The 25,556-nt window shown below is 41.6% G+C and overlaps 1 protein-coding gene and 1 long non-coding RNA gene across 2 annotated transcripts in view; one reads left to right on the top strand and one right to left on the bottom strand.

Annotated features, from left to right (window-relative positions):
- Positions 1-25,556, top strand: part of LOC125376875 — a 79,324-nt gene that overhangs the window by 26,398 nt on the left and 27,370 nt on the right. The window lies entirely within an intron of this gene.
- Positions 244-23,881, bottom strand: LOC124149051 (neuronal acetylcholine receptor subunit alpha-9-like). The gene is made up of 7 exons (XM_046520397.2): positions 23,753-23,881; positions 8,051-8,185; positions 6,083-6,219; positions 5,468-5,512; positions 5,083-5,192; positions 4,157-4,716; positions 244-3,856 (listed from the first exon to the last, which is right to left on the bottom strand). The coding sequence occupies exons 2-7, from the start codon at positions 8,109-8,111 to the stop codon at positions 3,588-3,590; spliced, it is 1,182 nt and encodes a 393-aa protein (XP_046376353.2). The 5' UTR covers positions 8,112-8,185; positions 23,753-23,881; the 3' UTR covers positions 244-3,587.

Raw genomic sequence — 25,556 nt, 5'->3', positions numbered from 1 at the left:
AGTTATATGTGACGAGTCGCCGTACACTCATGAAGGACTTTCGTGACTTGACCATACATGACGTGAAAATTCCCATGTAACTTCCTTCCGAATGTGCATCTCATGTTGTTTGGATTTAATGGGACCCCCTCGGGGAGTATACAACCCATGCTGCCTGTGGGGCACTGAAAGGGTAACATTCACATTACCACCTTTCACTGCCAGGTGAGCACATCATGTTTGCCTAAGGAGACAACACAGACAGACAGACAGATTGTTTATTTGAGTCTCACCTCACTACAATATTAACATAGATACATATAACAGTACATATAAGTGAGCCACCCGTTAAGGGTGACTAGAGACTTAAAATATATCACAGTATATACAACATGAATATAATAGTGTAAAAGGAGTATATAAAATATACTTCCGGTCACTAGCGTGATAATTTAAAGCAGGTGTAGGCTATAAAATATAGATAATATTTAAAAAGTAAAATAAGCTTATCAGTATTATTTATATCTAGTAAGTTGAAATAGCTAAAACTGACCTTACGTATAAACGTTTACGAGATCATCGTACACAGGGCAATCGAGCAATACATGAGATTCATCCTTAATACTTTCCTTACACTAAAAACACACTCTTTCATTCACATTCATATTCGTAGATCTGCCTGTTTCCAACTTTAGAGGAGCAGTATCTGATCTAAATTTGGAGAAGGCAGAGTGGTAAGAACGAGGCATATACATACTTACATAACTTTCACACCCATACACATCTTTAAACATTCTGTACGTACGTAATTTATTACTACCCGTTCTTCCGCCAGGCGTGCATAACAGTTCATTCCAATCAGATACATACTTTTCCACGCATATACCATGCACACGTACAACTACACTTTTCACGCTTACATTCTGAGAAATATTAAAACTCCATTCGTTCAGCTCTGCCCTCACAAGAAAATTCCAGTTTTTCACACGTCCGTTCAGACCACATAAAAACATACTTCTTCAATCTATAGGGCGTTTTAGTAAAACGACAATACTGTCTAACAATACACATCCACTGTCTAACTAATGGGGGAATCCATCCCATATCTCCATGAACAGCAGCATTTGGAGCGTATTTACCCACCCTAAGAACAATGTCAAAGCACGATGGTGAACGGCACTAACAGTAGAAATGACACGATGACTCCAGATAGATGCCCCATAACTCAAGACTGACCAAACCATCGTATCATACAATTTGGAATAAGTTGTGGATTGCATACCTCAGAATGCCTTATTTTTACATATAAGAAGACCTAATGCTCTGTTAGCCGATATAGCTGCTGCTTTTGCTATAGCATTGTAGTCAAGATGTTCCGTGAGCAGTAGGCCTAGATAATTATAACAATCAGCAGTATCTAAAACAGAGTTACCAATATTACAAAAAGGCTGTTGTTATTGGAACGCTTACATTTCTAAAGTGTACAGTCTTGGATCTGTCATTCTTAATAAGGATACTATTTACCAACACACCATGTATTCATAACATGTAATAGGCGATTCAAATCATCTGCCGATTCTGCAAGAAAAATCAGATCATCAGCATATGCTAAGGCTGCAATAGTCATATCATCAACACAAATACCAATACTAGTTTCATTTAGCTTGTCAAGTAAATCATAAATAAAAAAGTTAAACAGAATTGGCGATAGTAAACATCCTTGTTTTAAGCCCCGATTAACATTAAACCAGGGTGTAAAGCATACCATTTATACGTACACTGCATTTCACATTATCATATAAAGATTGAAGTGCCTCAGACATGTGCTATATATGCTTCAGTGTTGGGCAGGACCCAAGCTCTAGGAATTCTCAGGAGTCAAGCTGCCGAACTACTATCCGAGACCAACTTTGCTTAATTTCACCTTCTTTGTGACCCGTGCACTGCACCCAGGACCACGTGCCAACACCAAAAAATCACCCAGGTGTGTAGATACTCAAAATTGTCTTTACAAAATGTACACAATAGTGACTTATAATGTTTACAATTTCTTAAAGTATTTTTTTAAATATACCGAAGCCGAAAAAAATTTATGTCTCGAGGGAAAAGTGCAAAATGGCAGACCACACGAATATTTGCACACTTTTCTCAGCAAATAACAATAGAACAAACAACTTAACTTTAACACAATTTCAGCTACTCAAATTTACAGGCAAGATTCAAGAATAAAAACAAAATACTCATTTAGGTGATAAAATTTAAATACTACAATTGTGACCTTAGATTGGCATTAGATCAAACTCAGTGATTTCAATAATCATAGCTTGTTTGACCAGACTTGTTTTGTAAATGTTTTCACTAACTGTTGCTGAGTAGGTAAGTAATACACCGTATACATAGCTTGGTCATAGGTTTTACAATGCCGAGAAAAATTCAGGTAGCATAAGAATGAATTTGTGACTGACAACATGAACACTACGCAAATATGATAATCAGCTCTGTTGATCCCACAACAATATACATAGCTTTCACATAGCTGAACAAACAGTAGCTATGCCTTACTCCTGCTCAGTTTTTCTGTCATCTACTGGTCACAAATGCATACCAGTCAATCCTACAGTAACGCTCTTGTACAGTAAGATACTGATTTTGCACTGGTCTTCACAAACGCAATTGTCTGTACAAACCTGAAGAATATATTTGCCAAATTTCTAAATAATCACTCAATTTTGTGAATGTGTTGGGTTTAACAAATATTAGGGTCAGTTTAACGTAGGATGAAAGGTTGAAATGATGTCCATATAGGTCTCAGACGTTTGCCACTTGTAAAAGGATTCTGGCACACCCAAAGGACGCAACACTGCACTGTGAATTGCGGCGCCTTAGACCACTGTGCCACCCATGCTCTCTCTAATATTATAACCTGCATTCATAAATGTTTGATTACACAAAGCCTGATTAAGAAAGTTAGAACTATCATCTAAGGCTTTTTTTATTTGTTGGTTTACAAACCTTTTGTCCTAAAATTCCATGTAGGTGGTGGAAATATGTTTTAATAATATTCATCTTCCAGATTAGTACTGTTTCTGATGAATGAAAAACAAACTCGTAGGTCACAACATCATAGAAGGAAGCTATACCGAACGATACTTGATTGGGTTTCTTGTTATAATAAAGATTTGTATACGTACTATTCACCATTTCATACCCACAGCTGTGACAAAGTCTCATGGTGTTTTTTTATTTCACCTTATTGTGAGTCAAAAAACAATTGTCACAAGTCATTTTATTTATTTTTCTAATTTCAGGGTTGTTTTGCCCGTCGGTCTCGGTCGGCAAACTTTTCTGAACATTTTATAACCTTGTAATTTCACAATGATCTATTTTGTTTCGTGAAATACGTACCTTTACGCGTTTGCACACTCATTTTCAAATTATATGAAACACATTTTCTTCATTTAGAGCTTTTTTCCAATGACTTTTTAAACCAATTTATTGGCTAAAAGATGATAAATTGACTAGGCACCAAAAGCTTAGTTTACAAAAACACTGTACTCATTCAGTATGCAGTCAAACAGCGGAAGCAGAAATAGGGATTTGCATAGTTTCTACAGATCCACGTTTGCGGGTAATTCCTTATCTGTACCTTTCGTAAGCGTTGTAAGAAAATAAGTTGTTATAATGAACCAATACACAAAAGACAAAATGAAGCCAACACAATCTAATATTTTCAGAACTTTCACTCTCGTGGTTTTTTTTTTGTCTTTTGGGGGGTCTTTTGGGGGGTCTTCTTCCTCCCAGTAGAATGCACGTAACTGAACTGCGGTACCGATCGTGACAATGGCTGCATGAATCCATACACACATCAAGTACTTTCCTGAAAAAATGAAATGTGAATGTCAAAACATTTCTCCACCTGATAAAAGAAGTCATGTAGAGAGTTTTGTAGCTTTACCTTATACACCTGTACATATATATATATTAGACTGGTTAATTGTTTGACGCCAGTATCGTATGTACTGACTAGAGTTTGGACTAGGTAATATCCGGGCCGTTAAATATGGCTTATTGGGTGGTTAGTAAGCTCTATATGAAGGCGATACCTATGTGCTCGAGTTTGGACCAGTCCAAACTGTGTAAGAGTACAAACTGGTGTATTTCAATAGTCTATACTTACCGAACGTGTAAGTTTCTGTGAACTCTGCAATTGGTGGTAAAAGCTCTGAGAGCATAACCTGATACAACTGAAAGGCCACCATCGTCGTGATGGCAAAAGATATTTTTTCTCCAGATTTCAATGGAATCACATGTGTAAAGCATAAACATAGTGAAAGGACAGCAAACGGAACAATAAGCATGGCTTTGTAGAAAGGATGATGCCGTTCGAAGACAAAGGAGTATTGGAGGTTTGTGTAATCAAAACCATGTCCCCCAATAATGTCTTGCTTGCTCACACCATAACGTTGTAGAAACCACTCTTTGTCATCAGGATAGAAGCCCAGATAGACCTTGTTCGTGTAGTAGGCAGTTTCCACTGGGTTCAGTTCAACTTCAAAGTTTGCGTGTGTCCAGCTTGTGATGTTGATGTGACAGTGTTGAATGTCATAAGGGAAATAGGAAATGTCCACAGAGCATGTTGTTGTTGGCGAAAGCCGTGGAATCCACAAAACATTACCCCTATTTGACACCCTCATGGGGACGATTTCTTCCTTGAGGATGCTTATTGCATCGTCAATCCTGAAAATAGGTGATAACGCCAGTATTACGCATGTATTGTTATTGGAAACATGCCTTCCTTGAATTTTTATAATTGCAGATAAATACTTGACTTCAATATATGCCAAGGTTCATCAGTCAGCCGCTTATTATAGCCATGCACTGGTTACTCGACGTCAGCCATGTCTTAGCTTGTTGAGTTATGTGCACGTGTAAGCAGTTGTTGTAAACGTTTAATTGTTTTTACGTAATATTCCCAGAAATTCGTAGTCACTGTGGCTGTGTGAGTTAACAGGAATACATCTGTACGTGTACGTATACATATAATTATGAAATTATTATGGATATAATTGTCACGAAGACTTTGTGAACATCTCAATAACTTACGCATTGTTGACGACAAGCGGCGGTGTCCAGATTTCTTTTGCGTAAAATATGATATAGTCTGGAGATGAAGTATTTGTTGGTGTCCATGTAAGGCGTTCATCAATCCAGGACTGAACGTAATGAGATGTCATTAAAGAGATGTGATAAAACTCATAAGCTTAAAATGAAAAGTATATCTTAAGTATAGTCCCCTAGGAAAATAAAGAAATTCCCAATTATAATTATATTACCTGTTTACACTTCTTTGCACACCATTATTTATCATTTCCATTTGTTGTGTTTACTTGGTGTAGCATCTGAAAGACACCATCTTAAAGGCAATATGATTTTGTGCTCAGTTTTAGAAATATTATTATTGAAGGAATGTTCGTTGTAATTTACTTACCAAGTGGAGCAGAAATGTGGTTTGTAAAATCTGGGAAGAAACATCCTTTAAAATAAAATAAAAAGCTCCAGAATCATTGTATAACACAACAACCTCTCAAATTATTAATATTCCGCAGATGGAGGACAATTTATTTGATAAGGAATGGCTCCCATTATTTAATTACATTAAATACCTTTACCGAGACACCTTCAGATATGTTCTTGGCATTTTCAGTTCTGATTTGGAATCTTTGACAATCATATCTGTATGTAATTAAGGATTTTTAGTCATTGGTAATGTGTGTTCAATCATGATGTTTGTTTGTTGTTTAACGCTGCAATCAGCAATATTCCAGCTATATGACGGCTCTCTGTAAAATAATCGAGTCTGGACCAGACAATCCAGTGATTGACATCAAGAGCATCGATCCACGCAATTGAGATCGATAACCAAGTCAGCGAGCCTGACCACCCGATCCCGTTAGTCGCCTCTTACGACAAGCATAGTCGCCTTTTACAGCAAGCATATGGGTTGCTGAAGACCCATTCTATCCCGGATCTTCACGGGTCTTAATCTTGATGATAAATGTTGAAGTAAGTACAAGTATTTGATCGATTTTCATAATTCACTTACCAGTTTATTCAAGGAAGTTAAAACCATGGTGACGTTAATCACAGTATGTTCTTCCGGGCGCAGATTCGTATTATAGTCCTTCAATGTGTCATGGCGGGTGGTCGCAATCGGAAGGTTAGGTGATGATATGGACGCAACTGTAAATCAATTGATTACATTGCATACTTTTTACTATACATAATGAAACATGTGAAAGCATTATTGCACATATACTTGTAGAAAAACTGGGGGATATTCGAAAATAACAGATGATTGCAGAAATACAAAGAGGCATCGAGTGATGGAAAAGTGTGGATAAGAAAAGGACGGCCTCGGTGTCACATGACAACAGAACATGTTGGCAGTGTATTGTAAGGGTGGTAACAACCAAGAAGGACGGCCTCGGTGTTACATGACAACAGAACATGTTGGCAGTGTATTGTAAGGGTGGTAACAACCAAGAAGGACGACAGAGGTGTGGTGTAAAAAATGAACGTTTGAGAAGACTTGATCAATAATGGGTCATGTCCCCGCGATTGGTAAAAGCATCATTTATACGGCGTTGCATTGTCCGAATCAATTTCCAAATGACAATTTGAGGGAGTCTTGTCCACTCCTCTTGCAGCGCATGGCCACGTTCTCTAAAGTAGCTGTGGCCTTTGACGTCAGCGTACACGTCTCCCGAACATGTCCCATACGTTCGCAATGGCAGACACGTCAGGACGCATGGCTGACTATTGCATTCTGATGTTGGATGTAGTGAGCATGGTAGCCAGGAGCGTTATCGTCTTGAAACACAAACGTGGATCAGCAGGGCGCGCAAGCGGCACAACTGGGCGATTGTATATTATTTCGGCAGTACTGTCCAGTGACCCTTCCTTGGACGATATGCAGTAGTGTTCTGGCACTCATTGTTATGCCACCCATATCATTACAGACCCACCTCTAAATCTGTCATTTCTCCTTACGTTGACGTTCGGTAGGACGCTTCCAGACACGTCCACGCCTATCCAGAAAGTCTAGAGTGAGACATTAAACGAGACCCTCGGAGATTCGCGCAGATTCCAGGGCCAATCATTCATATTTTGTGTTTGCAGAAACGTGTTCCAAAGTCTGCAAAGCACGGACTGGGACACATTGAACATATTGGCTACCTCTCGCTGAGTTCTACCATTTTGAAGCATGTCAATAGCCCCTTAGCGTTCATCACGTTGTAGAAGATGCGTTCCAAACTGATTACAACATCTGCATTACATGTTACTGTGGATAATCAAAATTAACATCCTTACACTGAAGCGTCAAAACCAAGAATGACCCCTACCCACTTTCACGGGGTGTTTTGAGGCGTTCTATCCCTGGCAGTTAGTTTTCAAAGCTAGTCATTCTTATGACGACCTATCATAACATTTGTATTTCATGATCTCCTTCATTTTTGGAGAGTATATATCAGATCATATCCAATGTTCGATGATATAATGTCGCTGCATATGTCTCGGCTCTATTTATTGTAACTAATGGGATGTACATGTGCGGGAATTTAAGACCTGAATGTTCGTATACGCCTTGAAATCGAAGGTTGAGGGATTGGCTCGTCAACACATGTAACGAAATATATCATTACCAGTTCACAAGTTGCAAATACATATTTCCGGTGAAATAGGCCCGCCGACTCTAAGACTTCACAAGCGAGTGATGTTATGTTAAACATCATAGCGTTATCATGCCTGTACAAATTGGTTTTCACTTGAATGATATTTTACAAGGCGGAAACAGAAATATATGACATCTGGTTGGCCAATGTTGAGAAATGATGAAAAAAGAGTATTGAGCGAATCGCTGAAACTGTCTGTATCAAGCAAAAATACTTTAATCTTTTATTCAGTGGCTTATACTTCGTTTATACACACAATTCAATACACAATGTTAGGTACATGTATGTACCTACATGTTACATGTTCATATAATGCGAAGAACGAATTTAAGACTTACCTTCTGTAATGCTGGTACCTATCAACCAAACAAGAAACGGTGCAATGTTTCCATGCCTCATATTGATGAGGTTTTGAAAAGGCAGCAGTTGGCAGCGTTCTTCAAGGTAGCCTCGGAGACTATTGTAGTTTCCCCCTTCAAGACAAGACAGGTTATAACTTCTAAGTTACCTTCTTCACTGATGTGTATTTTTCGAGTTTCGTTCCCGGTTCTCGGTAAGTGGTCTCCTAACATTTTATAGTGTTTATATCTGATCTATGTTATTTTTTACGATGAAACGGTTTGTTGCTGGTATCGGAGAATAGGACATGTCATAAAGGAGGTCTGGAATGGACCCTATGTAACAAGAGTTGTGTGAATGTGATTGTGTGACTTATTTGATTTCCATATTCATATCTAAAACGTTTTGTTAGTTTTGAGAAAAGTACGATTACCATTGCTTCAAACTCATTTACAAACATATATACCTCCATACCATCACACATACCACACTGGCATTTATTATACAGATAACAACACTATTACAATACCTCCTTTATATTCTTTAAGAAGCACAACACCGTAACACTCGCCACCACCACACTGGCACATACAGCACCACCACACCATCACACATACCTCCTTCACATCATTCAAATACCACAACACCATCGGACATACCTCCTGCACATCATTCAAATACCACCACACCATCACTCATACCTCCTTCACATCAATTAAATACCACCACACCATCACACATACCTCCTTCACATCATTCAAATACCACCACACCATCCCACATACCTCCTTCACATCATTCAAATACCACAACACGATCGCACATACCTCCTTCACATCCTTCAACTACAACCACACGATCGCACATACCTTCTTCACATCCTTCAAATAACACCACAACATCCAACATATCATGACCACACCATACCAATACCTCCTTCAAATCCTTCAAATAGCACCACACGATCGCACATACCTCCTTCACATCTTTCAAATACCACCTCACCATCACACATACCTCCTTCACATCATTCAAATACCACCACACCATCACACATACCTCCTTCACATCAAATAAATGGCACCACACCATCACACATACCTCCTTCACATCATTCAAATACCACAACACTATCCCACATACCTCCTTCACATCATTCAAATACCACCACATCACCACACATACCTCCTTCACATCATTTAAATACCACCACACCATCACACATACCTCCTTTACATCATTCAAATACCACCACACCACCACACATACCTCCTTCACATCATTTAAATACCACCACACCATCACACAAATCTCCATCACATCATTTAAATACCACCACACCACCACACATACCTCCTTCACATCATTTAAATACCACCACACCATCACACATGCCTCCTTCACATCATTCAAATACCACCACACCATCACATATACCTCCTTCACAACATTCAAATACCACCACACCATCCCACATACCTCCTTCACATCATTCAAATACCACCACACCACCACACATATCATCAACACACCATCTCACATACCTCCTTCACATCCTTCAAATAGCACCACACGATCGCACATACCTCCTTCACATCAAATAAATACCACCACACCATCACACATACCTCCTTCACATCATTCAAATACCACCACACCATCACACATACCTCCTTCACATCCTTCAAATACCACCACACCATCACACATACCTCCTTCACATCATTCAAATACCACCACACCATCCAACATACCTCCTTCACATCATTCAAATACCACCACACGATCGCACATACCTCCTTCACATCATTCAAATACCACCACACGATCGCACATACCTTCTTCACATCATTCAAATAGCACCACAACATCCCACATATCATGAACACACCACACCAATACCTCCTTCACATCATTCAAATAGCACCACACGATCGCACAAACCTCCTTCACATCTTTCAAATACCACCACACCATCACACATACCTCCTTCACATCAAATAAATACCACCACACCATCACACATACCTCCTTCACATCATTCAAATACCACCACACCATACCACATACCTCCTTCACATCATTCAAATACCACCACACCACCACACATACCTCCTTCACATCATTTAAACACCACCACACCATCACACATACCTCCTTCACATCATTCAAATACCACCACACCACCACACATACCTCCTTCACATCATTTAAATACCACCACACCATCACACAAATCTCCATCACATCATTCAAATACCACCACACCGCCATACATACCTTCTTCACATCATTTAAATACCACCACACCATCACAAATACCTCCTTCACATCATTCAAATACCACCACACCATCACACATACCTCCTTCACATCATTCAAATACCACCACGGCATCACACATACCTCCTTCACATCAAATAATTACCACCACACCATCACATAAACCTCCTTCACATCATTCAAATACCACCACACCATCACACATACCTCCTTCACATCAAATAAATACCACCACACCATCACACATACCTCCTTCACATCATTCAAATACCACCACACCATCCAACATACCTCCTTCACAACATTCAAATACCACCACACGATCGCAGATACCTCCTTCACATCTTTCAAATACCACCTCACCATCACACATACCTCCTTCACATCATTCAAATACCACCACACCATCACACATACCTCCTTCACATCAAATAAATACCACCACACCATCACACATACCTCCTTCACATCATTCAAACACCACCACACGATCGCACATACCTTCTTCACATCCTTCAAATAGCACCACAACATCCCACATATCATGACCACACCATACCAATACCTCCTTCAAATCCTTCAAATAGCACGACACGATCGCACAAACCTCCTTCACATCTTTCAAATACCACCACACCATCAAACATACCTCCTTCACATCCTTCAAATACCACCACACCATCACACATACCTCCTTCACATCAAATAAATACCACCACACCATCACACATACCTCCTTCACATCATTCAAATACCACCACACCATCACACATACCTCCTTCACATCCTTCAACTACCACCACACCATCACACATACCTCCTTCACATCAATTAAATACCACCACACCATCACACATACCTCCTTCACATCATTCAAATACCACCACACCATCCAACAAACCTCCTTCACATCATTCAAATACCACCACACGATCGCAGATACCTCCTTCACATCCTTCAAATACCACCACACGATCGCACATACCTTCTTCACATCCTTCAAATAGAACCACAACATCCCACATATCATGACCACACCATACCAATACCTCCATCAAATCCTTCAAATAGCACCACACGATCGCACAAACCTCCTTCACATCTTTCAAATACCACCACACCATCGCACATACCTCCTTCACATCATTCAAATAGCAACACACCATCACACAGACCTCCTTCACATCTTTCAAATACCACCACACCATCACACATACCTCCTTCACATCCTTCAAATACCACCACACCATGACACATACCTCCTTCACATCCTTCAAATACCACCACACCATGACACATACCTCCTTCACAGCCTTCAAATACCACCACACCATGACACATACCTCCTTCACATTCTTCAAATACCACCCCACCATGACACATACCTCCTTCACATCATTCAAATACGACCACACCACACCACACCACATACCTCCTTCACATCCTTCAAATAGCACGACACCATCACACATACCTCTTTCACATCATTCAAATAGCACCACACCATCAACATACCTCCTTCACATCCTTCAAATACCACCACACCATCACACATACCTCCTTCACATCCTTCAAATACCACCACACCATGACACATACCTCCTTCACATCATTCAAATACCACCACAGCATGACACATACCTACTTCACATCATTCAAATTCACCACACCATCCCACATACCTCCTTCACATCATTCAAATTCACCACACCATCACACATACATCCTTCACATCATTCAAATATCACCACACCATGACACATACCTCCTTCACATCCTTCAAATAGCACCACACGATCGCACATACCTCCTTCACATCATTGAAATAGCACCACACCATCACACATACCTCCTTCACATCATTCAAATAGCAACACACCATCACACATATCTCCTTCACATCCTTCAAATACCACCACACCATCACACATACCTCCTTCACATCCTTCAAATACCACCACACCATGACACATACCTCTTTCACATCATTCAAATACCACCACACCATGACACATACCTCCTTCACATCATTCAAATACCACCGCACCATGACACATACCTTCTTCACATCATTCAAATACCACCACACCACACCACACCACATACATCCTTCACATCCTTCAAATAGCACGACACGATCACACATACCTCTTTCACATCATTCAAATAGCACCACACCATCAACATACCTCCTTCACATCATTCAAATTCACCACACCATCACACATACCTCCTTCACATCATTCAAGTACCACCACACCATGACACATACCTCCTTCACATCATTCAAATACCGCCACACAATCACACATACCTCCTTCACATCATTTAAATACCACCACACCATCACATAAATCTCCATCACATCATTCAAATACCACCACACCGCAACACATACCTTCTTCACATCATTTAAATACCACCACACCATCACAAATACCTCCTTCACATCATTCAAATACCACCACACCATCCCACATACCTTCTTCACATCATTCAAATACCACCACACCACCACACATATCATCAACACACCATCAAACATACCTCCTTCACATCATTCAAATACCACCACACCATCACACATACCTCCTTCACATCAAATAAATACCACCACACCATCACACATACCTCTTTCACATCATTCAAATACCACCACACCATCACACATACCTCCTTCACATCAAATAAATACCACAACACCATCAAACATACCTCCTTCACATCATTCAAATACCACCACACCACCACACATACCTCCTTCACATCATTTAAATACCTCCACACCATCACACATACCTCCTTCACATCATTCAAATACCACCACACAATCACACATACCTCCTTCACATCATTTAAATACCACCACACCATCACATAAATCTCCATCACATCCTTCAAATACCACCACACCGCAACACATACCTTCTTCACATCATTTAAATACCACCACACCATCACAAATACCTCCTTCACATCATTCAAATACCACCACACCATCACGCATACCTCCTTCACATCATTCAAATACCACCACACCATCCCACATACCTTCTTCACATCATGCAAATACCACCACACCACCACACATATCATCAACACACCATCACACTTACCTCCTTCACATCCTTCAAATAGCACCACACGATCGCACATACCTCCTTCACATCATTGAAATAGCACCACACCATCACACATACCTCCTTCACATCATTCAAATAGCAACACACCATCACACAGACCTCCTTCACATCCTTCAAATAGCACCACACCATGACACATACCTCCTTCACATCCTTCAAATACCACCACACCATGACACATACCTCCTTCACATCCTTCAAATACCACCACACCATCACACATACCTCCTTCACATCCTTCAAATACCACCACACCATGACACATACCTCCTTCACATCCTTCAAATACCACCCCACCATGACACATACCTTCTTCACATCATTCAAATACCACCACACCACACCACACCACATACCTCCTTCACATCCTTCAAATAGCACGACACGATCACACATACCTCTTTCACATCATTCAAATAGCACCACACCATCAACATACCTCCTTCACATCATTCAAATTCACCACACCATCACACATATCTCCTTCACATCATTCAAATACCACCACACCATCACACATACCTCCTTCACATCATTCAAATACCACCACAGCATGACATATACCTACTTCACATCATTCAAATTCACCACACCATCCCACATACCTCCTTCACATCATTCAAATTCACCACACCATCACACATACATCCTTCACATCATTCAAATATCACCACACCATGACACATACCTCCTTCACATCCTTCAAATAGCACCACACGATCGCACATACCTCCTTCACATCATTGAAATAGCACCACACCATCACACATACCTCCTTCACATCATTCAAATAGCAACACACCATCACACATACCTCCTTCACATCCTTCAAATACCACCACACCATCACACATACCTCTTTCACATCATTCAAATACCACCACACCATGACACATACCTCCTTCACATCATTCAAATACCACCACACCATGACACATACCTTCTTCACATCATTCAAATACCACCACACCACACCACATACATCCTTCACATCCTTCAAATAGCACGACACGATCACACATACCTCTTTCACATCATTCAAATAGCACCACACCATCAACATACCTCCTTCACATCATTCAAATTCACCACACCATCACACATACCTCCTTCACATCATTCAAGTACCACCACACCATGACACATACCTCCTTCACATCATTCAAATACCACCACACAATCACACATACCTCCTTCACATCATTTAAATACCACCACACCATCACATAAATCTCCATCACATCATTCAAACACCACCACACCGCAACACATACCTTCTTCACATCATTTAAATACCACCACACCATCACAAATACCTCCTTCACATCATTCAAATACCACCACACCATCCCACATACCTTCTTCACATCATTCAAATACCACCACACCACCACACATATCATCAACACACCTACAAACATACCTCCTTCACATCATTCAAATACCACAACACCATCACACATACCTCCTTCACATCAAATAAATACCACCACACCATCACACATACCTCTTTCACATCATTCAAATACCACCACACCATCACACATACCTCCTTCACATCAAATAAATACCACAACACCATCAAACATACCTCCTTCACATCATTCAAATACCACCACACCACCACACATACCTCCTTCACATCAAATAAATACCACCACACCATCACACATACCTCTTTCACATCATTCAAATACCACCACACCATCACACATACCTTCTTCACATCATGCAAATACCAGCACACCACCACACATATCATCAACACACCATCACACTTACCTCCTTCACATCCTTCAAATAGCACCACACGATCGCACATACATCCTTCACATCATTGAAATAGCACCACACCATCACACATACCTCCTTCACATCATTCAAATAGCAACACACCATCACACAGACCTCCTTCACATCATTCAAATAGCAACACACCATCACACAGACCTCCTTCACATCATTCAAATAGCAACACACCATCACACAGACCTCCTTCACATCCTTCAAATACCACCACACCATGACACATACCTCCTTCACATCCTTCAAATACCACCACACCATGACACATACCTCCTTCACATCCTTCAAATACCACCACACCATCACACATACCTCCTTCACATCATTCAAATACCACCACACCATGACACATACCTCCTTCACATCCTTCAAATACCACCCCACCATGACACATACCTTCTTCACATCATTCAAATACCACCACACCACACCACACCACATACCTCCTTCACATCCTTCAAATAGCACGACACCATCACACATACCTCTTTCACATCATTCAAATAGCACCACACCATCAACATACCTCCTTCACATCATTCAAATTCACCACACCATCACACATACCTCCTTCACATCATTCAAATACCACCACACCATCACACATACCTCCTTCACATCATTCAAATACCACCACAGCATGACACATACCTACTTCACATCATTCAAATTCACCACACCATCCCACATACCTCCTTCACATCATTCAAATTCACCACACCATCACACATACATCCTTCACATCATTCAAATATCACCACACCATGACACATACCTCCTTCACATCCTTCAAATAGCACCACACGATCGCACATACCTCCTTCACATCATTGAAATAGCACCACACCATCACACATACCTCCTTCACATCATTCAAATAGCAACACACCATCACACATATCTCCTTCACATCCCTCAAATACCACCACACCATCACACATACCTCCTTCACATCCTTCAAATACCACCACACCATGACACATACCTCCTTCACATCCTTCAAATACCACCACACCATGACACATACCTCCTTCACATCATTCAAATACCACCACACCACCACACATACCTTCTTCACATCATTCAAATACCACCACACCACACCACACCACATACCTCCTTCACATCCTTCAAATAGCACGAAACGATCACACATACCTCTTTCACATCATTCAAATAGCACCACACCATCAACATACCTCCTTCACATCATTCAAATTCACCACACCATCACACATCCCTCCTTCACATCATTCAAGTACCACCACACCATGACACATACCTCCTTCACATCATTCAAATACCACCACAGCATGACACATACCTACTTCACATCATTCAAATTCACCACACCATCCCACATACCTCCTTCACATCATTCAAATTCACCACACCATCACACATACATCCTTCACATCATTCAAATATCACCACAGCATGACACATACCTCCTTCACTTCCTTAAAATACCACCACACCATCACACATACCTCCTTCACATCCTTCACATACCACCACACCATGACACATACATCCTTCACATCATTCAAATACCACCACACCATCACACATACCTCCTTCACATCCTTCAAATACCACCACACCATCACACATGCCTCCTTCACATCCTTCAAATACCACCACACCATGACACATACCTCCTTCACATCCTTCAAATACCACCACACCATGACACATACCTCCTTCACATCATTCAAATACCACCACACCATGACACATACCTCCTTCACATCATTCAAATAGCACCACACCATCACACATACCTCCTTCACATCATTCAAATACCACCACACCACACCACACCACATACCTCCTTCACATCCTTCAAATAGCACGACACGATCACACATACCTCTTTCACATCATTCAAATAGCACCACACCATCAACATACCTCCTTCACATCATTGAAATACCACCACACCATCCCACATACCTTCTTCACATCATGCAAATACCAGCACACCACCACACATATCATCAACACACCATCACACTTACCTCCTTCACATCCTTCAAATAGCACCACACGATCGCACATACCTCCTTCACATCATTGAAATAGTACCACACCATCACACATACCTCCTTCACATCATTCAAATAGCAACACACCATCACACAGACCTCCTTCACATCCTTCAAATACCACCACAACATGACACATACCTCCTTCACATCATTCAAATACCACCACACCATGACACATACCTCCTTCACATCCTTCAAATACCACCACACCATGACACATACCTCTTTCACATCCTTCAAATACCACCACACCATGACACATACCTCCTTCACATCCTTCAAATACCACCCCACCATGACACATACCTTCTTCACATCATTCAAATACCACCACACCACACCACACCACATACCTCCTTCACATCCTTCAAATAGCACGACACCATCACACATACCTCTTTCACATCATTCAAATAGCACCACACCATCAACATACCTCCTTTACATCATTCAAATTCACCACACCATCACACATACCTCCTTCACATCATTCAAATACCACCACACCATCACACATACCTCCTTCACATCATTCAAATACCACCACAGCATGACACATACCTACTTCACATCCTTCAAATAGCACCACACGATCGCACATACCTCCTTCACATCATTGAAATAGCACCACACCATCACACATACCTCCTTCACATCATTCAAATACCACCACACCATCACACATATCTCCTTCACATCCTTCAAATACCACCACACCATCACACATACCTCCTTCACATCCTTCAAATACCACCACACCATGACACATACCTCCTTCACATCATTCAAATACCACCACACCATGACACATACCTTCTTCACATCATTCAAATACCACCACACCACACCACACCACATACCTCCTTCACTTCCTTCAAATAGCACGACACGATCACACATACCTCTTTCACATCATTCAAATAGCACCACACCATCAACATACCTCCTTCACATCATTCAAATTCACCACACCATCACACATACCTCCTTCACATCATTCAAGTACCACCACACCATGACACATACCTCCTTCACATCATTCAAATACCACCACAGCATGACACATACCTACTTCACATCATTCAAATTCACCACACCATCCCACATACCTCCTTCACATCATTCAAATTCACCACACCATCACACATACCTCCTTCACATCATTCAAATATCACCACACCATGACACATACCTCCATCACTTCCTTCAAATACCACCACACCATCACACATACCTCCTTCACATCCTTCAAATACCACCACACCATGACACATACCTCCTTCACATCATTCAAATACCACCACACCATCACACATACCTCCTTCACATCCTTCAAATACCACCACACCATCACACATGCCTCCTTCACATCCTTCAAATACCACCACACCATCACACATGCCTCCTTCACATCATTCAAATACCACCACACCATGACACATACCTCCTTCACATCCTTCAAATACCACCACACCATGACACATACCTCCTTCCCATCATTCAAATACCACCACATTAAGACACATACCTCCTTCACATCATTGAAATTGCACCACACCATCACACATACCTCCGTCACATCATTCAAATACCACAACACCACACCACATACCTCCTTCACATCCTTCAAATAGCACGACACGATCACACATACCTGTTTCACATCATTCAAATAGCACCACACCATCAACATACCTCCTTCACATCATTCAAATTCACCACACCATCACACATACCTCCTTCACATCATTCAAATACCACCACACCATCAACATACCTCCTTCACATCATTCAAATAGCACCACACCATCACACATACCTCCTTCACATCATTCAAATATCACCACAGCATGACACATACCTCCTTCACATCATTCAAATTCACCACACCATCCCACATACCTCCTTCACATCATTCAAATTCACCACACCATCACACATACATCCTTCACATCATTCAAATATCACCACACCATGACACATACCTCCTTCACTTCCTTAAAATACCACCACACCATCACACATACCTCCTTCACATCCTTCAAATACCACCACACCATGACACATACCTCCTTCACATCCTTCAAATACCGACACACCATGACACATACCTCCTTCACATCATTCAAATACCACCACACCATGACACATACCTCCTTCACATCCTTCAAATACCACCACGCCATGACACATACCTCCTTCACATCCTTCAAATAGCACCACACCATGACACATACCTCCTTCACATCATTCAAATACCACCACACCATCACACATACCTCCTTCACATCCTTCAAATACCACCACACCATCACACATACCTCCCTCACATCCTTCAAATAGCACCACACCATCACACATACCTCCTTCACATCCTTCAAATACCACCACACCATGAAACATACCTCCTTCACACTCTTCAAATAGCACCACACCATCACACATACCTCCTTCACATTCTTCAAATAGCACCACAGCATGACACATACCTCCTTCACATCCTTCAAATAGCACCACACCATCACACATACCAACACCACGTCATCACACATGCCACCATCACATCATCACACATACCACCACCACATCATCACACATACCACCACCACGCCATCGCACATACCACCACCACGCCATCACACATACCACCATCACATCATCACACTTACCACCACCACGTCATCACACATACCACCACCGCATCATCACACATACCACCACCACATCATCACACATACCACCACCACGCCATCACACATACCACCACCACGCCATCACACATACCTTCATCACATCATCACACTTACCACCACCACGTCATCACACATACCACCATCACATCATCACACTTACCACCACCACGTCATCACACATACCACCACCACATCATCACACATACCACAACCTCGTCATCACACATACGGGGCGGTCGGGTAGCCTAGTGGTTAAAGCTTTCGATCGTCACGCCGAAGACCCGGGTTCGATTCCCGACATGGGTACAATGTGTGAAGCCCATTTCTGGTGTCCCCCGCCGTGATATTAATGGAATATTGCTAAAAGCGGCGTAAAACCATACTCACACACTCACTCATCACACATACCACCATCACATCATCACACATACCACCACCACGCCATCACACATACCACCATCACATCATCACACATACCACCATCACATCATCACACATACCACCAACACAACATCACACTTACCACCTTCATATTATCACCCACATCACCACCACATCATCACACATACCACCAGCACGGTGGCACGCTATCAAACAGACGACTACACTGACAAACTATAGTACGCAGAACCACCATCCCAAGCACCATTTAAACCGTCCTATCATAAGTAATACCACCACGCCAACACAACATCACACATACCACCACCCCATTGTCACTATATTAAACATATACACAACCATGTCACCACATCATACCATCATAACACTGCCAAATATATAGATCGCCAAGTCGCCACATCAATCACATTACGACACCCACCACCTCACTATCAGACATCCAGACCACCACGTCTCCATATCACCACACTATCATATATTCAGACCACCACGTCTCAATACCACCACACTATCATATATTCAGATCACCACGTCACCATACAACCACACTATCAGACATCCAGACCACCACGTCTCCATACCACCACACTATCATATATTCAGATCACCACGTCACCATACAACAACACTATCAAACATCCAGACCACCACGTCTCCATATCACCACACTATCAAATATTCAGACCACCACGTCTCCATACCACCACACTATCATATATTCAGATCACCACGTCACCATACAACCCCACTATCAGACATCCGGACCACAACGTCTCCACATCACCACACTATCAAACATCCAGACGACCACGTCTCCATACAACCACACTATCAGACATCCAGACCACCACGTCTCCATACAACCCCAATATCAGACATCCAGACCACCACGTCACCATACAACAACACTATCAAATATTCAGATCACCACGTCACCATACTACCATACATCAAATATTCAGACAACAACGTCACCATATCACCACACTATCACATATTCTGACCACCCCGTCACCATACAACAACACTATCAAATAATCAGACCACCACGTCACCACACTACCACACTATCAGACATCCAGACCACCACGTCACCATACCACCACACTATAAACATCCAGACCACCACGTCGCCATACAATCAAGACCACCACGTCGAGATACCACAACACTATCAAACACCCAGACTACCACGTCACCATACCACCACACTATCAAACATCTAGACCACCACGTCACCATTCCACCAACCTATCAAACACCCAGACCACCACGTCACCATACTACCACACTATCAAACATCTAGACCACCACGTCACCAAACAACCACACTATCAAACACCCAGACCACCACGTCACCATTCAACAACACTTTCAAATATTCAGATCACCACGTCACCATACAACCACACTATCAAACATCCTGACCACCACGTCACCATACAACGACACTTTCAAATATTCAGATCACCACGTCACCATACAACCACACTATCAAACATCTAGACCACCACGTCACCATACCACCACACTCAAACACCCAGACTACCGCGTCACCAAACCACCACACTATCAAACATCCAGGCCACCACGTCACCATACGACCACACTATCAAACATCCTGACCACCACGTCTCCATACAACGACACTTTCAAATATTCAGATCACCACGTCACCATAAAACCACACTATCAAACATCTAGACCATCACGTCACCATACCACCACACTATCAAACACCCAGGCTACCACGTCACCATACCACCACACTATCAAACATCCAGACCACCAAGTCACCATACCACCACACTATCAAACATCCAGACCATCACGTCACCATACCACCACACTATCAAACATCCAGACCACCACGTCACCATACAACCACACTATCAAACATCCAGACCACCACGGCACCATACAACCACACTATCAAACATCTAAACCACCACGTCACCATACCATCACGCTACTACACGTACCATCACACTTTCAAATATATAGACCAATGCGACGGGATTGACGCAACAAAATAACCATATTCGGTTGCCACATTCCCGCTCGGACACTTCCTGTGTTGAGATCAATTAGTAGCAGAACCCACGCAACAGGTTGAGAGAGCACATCAGGCCCCGACGTACAGCAATACGCCCAAGTTTGCTTCCACGTCATAGCCAGGCACGCCTAGCTTGGTGTCTGAGGTTCAGATAAGATTGGGACAGTATACTGTTTACAGATGAATCCAGGTTTCATCTGGACAGCTCTAATGGTCGTGCAAGGGTCTACTGCTTCCAGTAGTAACGCTTGTGTTACTCAACGTCGTCAGTTTGGGCGTGGAAGTGTAATGGTATGGAGTGGCATCATAAGTGTGGGAGAACACAACTCATCATTGTTAATGGCAATTTAAGTGGCGTGCGCCAATGGGACGACATCGTTCGAGATCATGTTCTACCCCTTGTGCACATGCAGGAACGTCACGTCACGCTGCAGTGGGATGTCCGCCCACGTGTTACCGTGTTGTAACAGACTTTTTGAGGCAGCACAACATTGCTCTACTGCCATGGCCAGATATATTTCCAGACCTCTCCACCATAGAACATGTCTGGGATGAGAATGAACAACGTCAACGACAGGACCAGAACCAGCCAGTAACGCTAGCTCAGCTGGGACAATCTTTAGTTGACATGTGGATATTGACATTTTTAATTGAGTTCTTACACCACCACCTAATATCATCTTTTTATTTTCAATAACAACATTTACACCACTTTATCTGTCGAACGGTTATTGTTTTCCGTCACTATACATAATACCAGACCCTAAACACTACCCCACCCTCTATCATACCGTCCAACATCCAACATACCACCACCCAAGCTTACATGCATGTACCACCACATCAGTTTCGATCCCATGGCCGATAAAGGTTGTACTTGCTATTATCGTGCCTGGCGCTCGGCATTAAGGGGGGAGGGGGTAAAACAAGGAGTGGTCCATAAATGGAACACGTTCAAGCAGCCACACACATGCGTGAACTAATCCCATACACGACGTTAAACCTATTTTCCCTCACCTCACATCCCATCCCCACCACACTCTCACAAACACCACCCTCACCGACACACTTTGAATGAAAATTTAGCCTTTGACATGCGATTTGCCCGCAAAAGTATACAATTAAAAAATTATAAAATATAAGATTCAAGAATATAAAATATAAGATTCAAAAATATATATTTGATCCTACTACATGTGAATCAAACTGCGATCCCAGCGGTGTACTAATAGTAGACAACACCATGGTAAATCAGGACATTACTCACGGTCTGCAGTAGTAACCTGGGATTCTTATACAGCTTGTATCCGTCTGTACTCAGTGGGGACCCTTGATATATGAAACGAAACCTAATCACAATCACGTGAAAGAGACCCTACCAATACTTAGAACATTCCATTTGTGTCGGCTTTGTATAGCTACTATATTTAGAGAACTATTTGTATGAGGGCGATATTGTTACGCAGAGGCGAGTCACGCGACGATAGGCAGTTGCAAGAAGACGCTGGCTGTGATTGTATCATAATCTTTGCAGAACAAACCTTTAGAATAAATGTAAAGCATGTCAATCGTGCACTGAACCAGAACAGATTCCCAGGGAATGGACACATGAGACTACTACCCTTGAAGATATTTTTACATTTGACTGGTGAATCAGTATGATTCATCTAGGTTAGCATGAAAGAATGACATGCTACTTAATTCAATGATTTCCCTCAACTTTTACTGACCAATCATACGCTAGACGGACGCCATTCACATTGTATGGTTGTGTATACCCACAGCATAAAGCTACATTATAGTGTTTATTTCACAATTTCTTTCTTATACCCAATATAAGGGATATTCAAACATCCCTAAAATACTTCAAAGGAGTGACGGGTCTACTTCTTCTCATCAATAAACCATGGTTTTACCCCGTCACAAATAAATAACACGGCCAGCTTAAATGTCCCATCTTCTGTGATATGTCTTGAGCACATTTATTAAAAAAATTATAGTATATCACGAAAATGAATATCATTCTTCTCATTGAAGGACATCAAGTGGTAAAAGCAATATATATAGCGGAGTGGGGGCTATGTCAAGGAAAGAATACACTGGCCAATGCGGTGTGCACTTAGTGTAACTCAACGTCAAGTAGCACATGCTGGACAATGTTGCAATATCCTTTGACAAGTGTTTCCTGAAACACTTCAAGCAAGGATGTTTACCTTCGTTTACGTCCTCACGAGACGTAGAAGTAACTGACGTTGTTGACAGTATTTCATAGAACATTTCAAAGAAAATAAACAGCATTATTTGTTAACATCAACGTTATATTATATTTAAATTGGAGATACTTTCTCTATTTATGTTTGCATTTGTATATAATTAGTTACTTAGACCGTTGATGTTTTGTTTGCTGCTTCACTACACAGTGAGTAAAAGGCCACATATATATCGGCGGCCTGTAAACAATAGTCGACAGACAAACCGGTGACTGATATGAATCATGTCACCGAGCCTGACCACCAGAAACAATTTAGGCGATCTTACAAGGGTTCTTGGATCCAACCCGCAAAACCTCGAGATAGGACAATGACATGGATTAAAATTGCACATACATGTAATGTGGATAATCATGTAAAATGATGACTGATTTGATGTATCGTTAAATTGTTCCAGAAAGAGTCAAATAGTCACTCGGGGAACATGGGGTTTATGCGTTGCGCGTTAGGTATAAAACCTAACGCGGGACACATACAACCACAATGTACCCCTCGTGATCCTGCTACAACTTACACGATGACGTGGTATCCACTCAAGTGACTGCTCATTGCGCTGCAGTATTATCACCCCGCTCAATGGATCAGTGTGCATTTGACTTTCATTCTCAGCTCCCTGGGGATGCATGTGAGGCTCTAGATGGTTAACTGTCACATTCGATAGTGTACCCACTATGTAATGACTCACTGAAGAGCTAAGCAAACGATCAGTGGTCTAATATTATGTCGGAGAAGTCCAGATAAATGAACCTGATCACATACGACAAGCACAAATCTGAAGTTGTCTCATGTTTTCTGCCCATT

Source organism: Haliotis rufescens, unplaced genomic scaffold (genome assembly GCF_023055435.1).
Source record: "Haliotis rufescens isolate VD_foot unplaced genomic scaffold, xgHalRufe1.0.p SCAF_8, whole genome shotgun sequence".
In the NCBI taxonomy this organism is placed as follows: domain Eukaryota; kingdom Metazoa; phylum Mollusca; class Gastropoda; order Lepetellida; family Haliotidae; genus Haliotis; species Haliotis rufescens.
The sequence above is the reverse complement of the archived record's forward strand: the minus strand, read 5'-3'. Positions and strand labels throughout refer to the sequence as shown.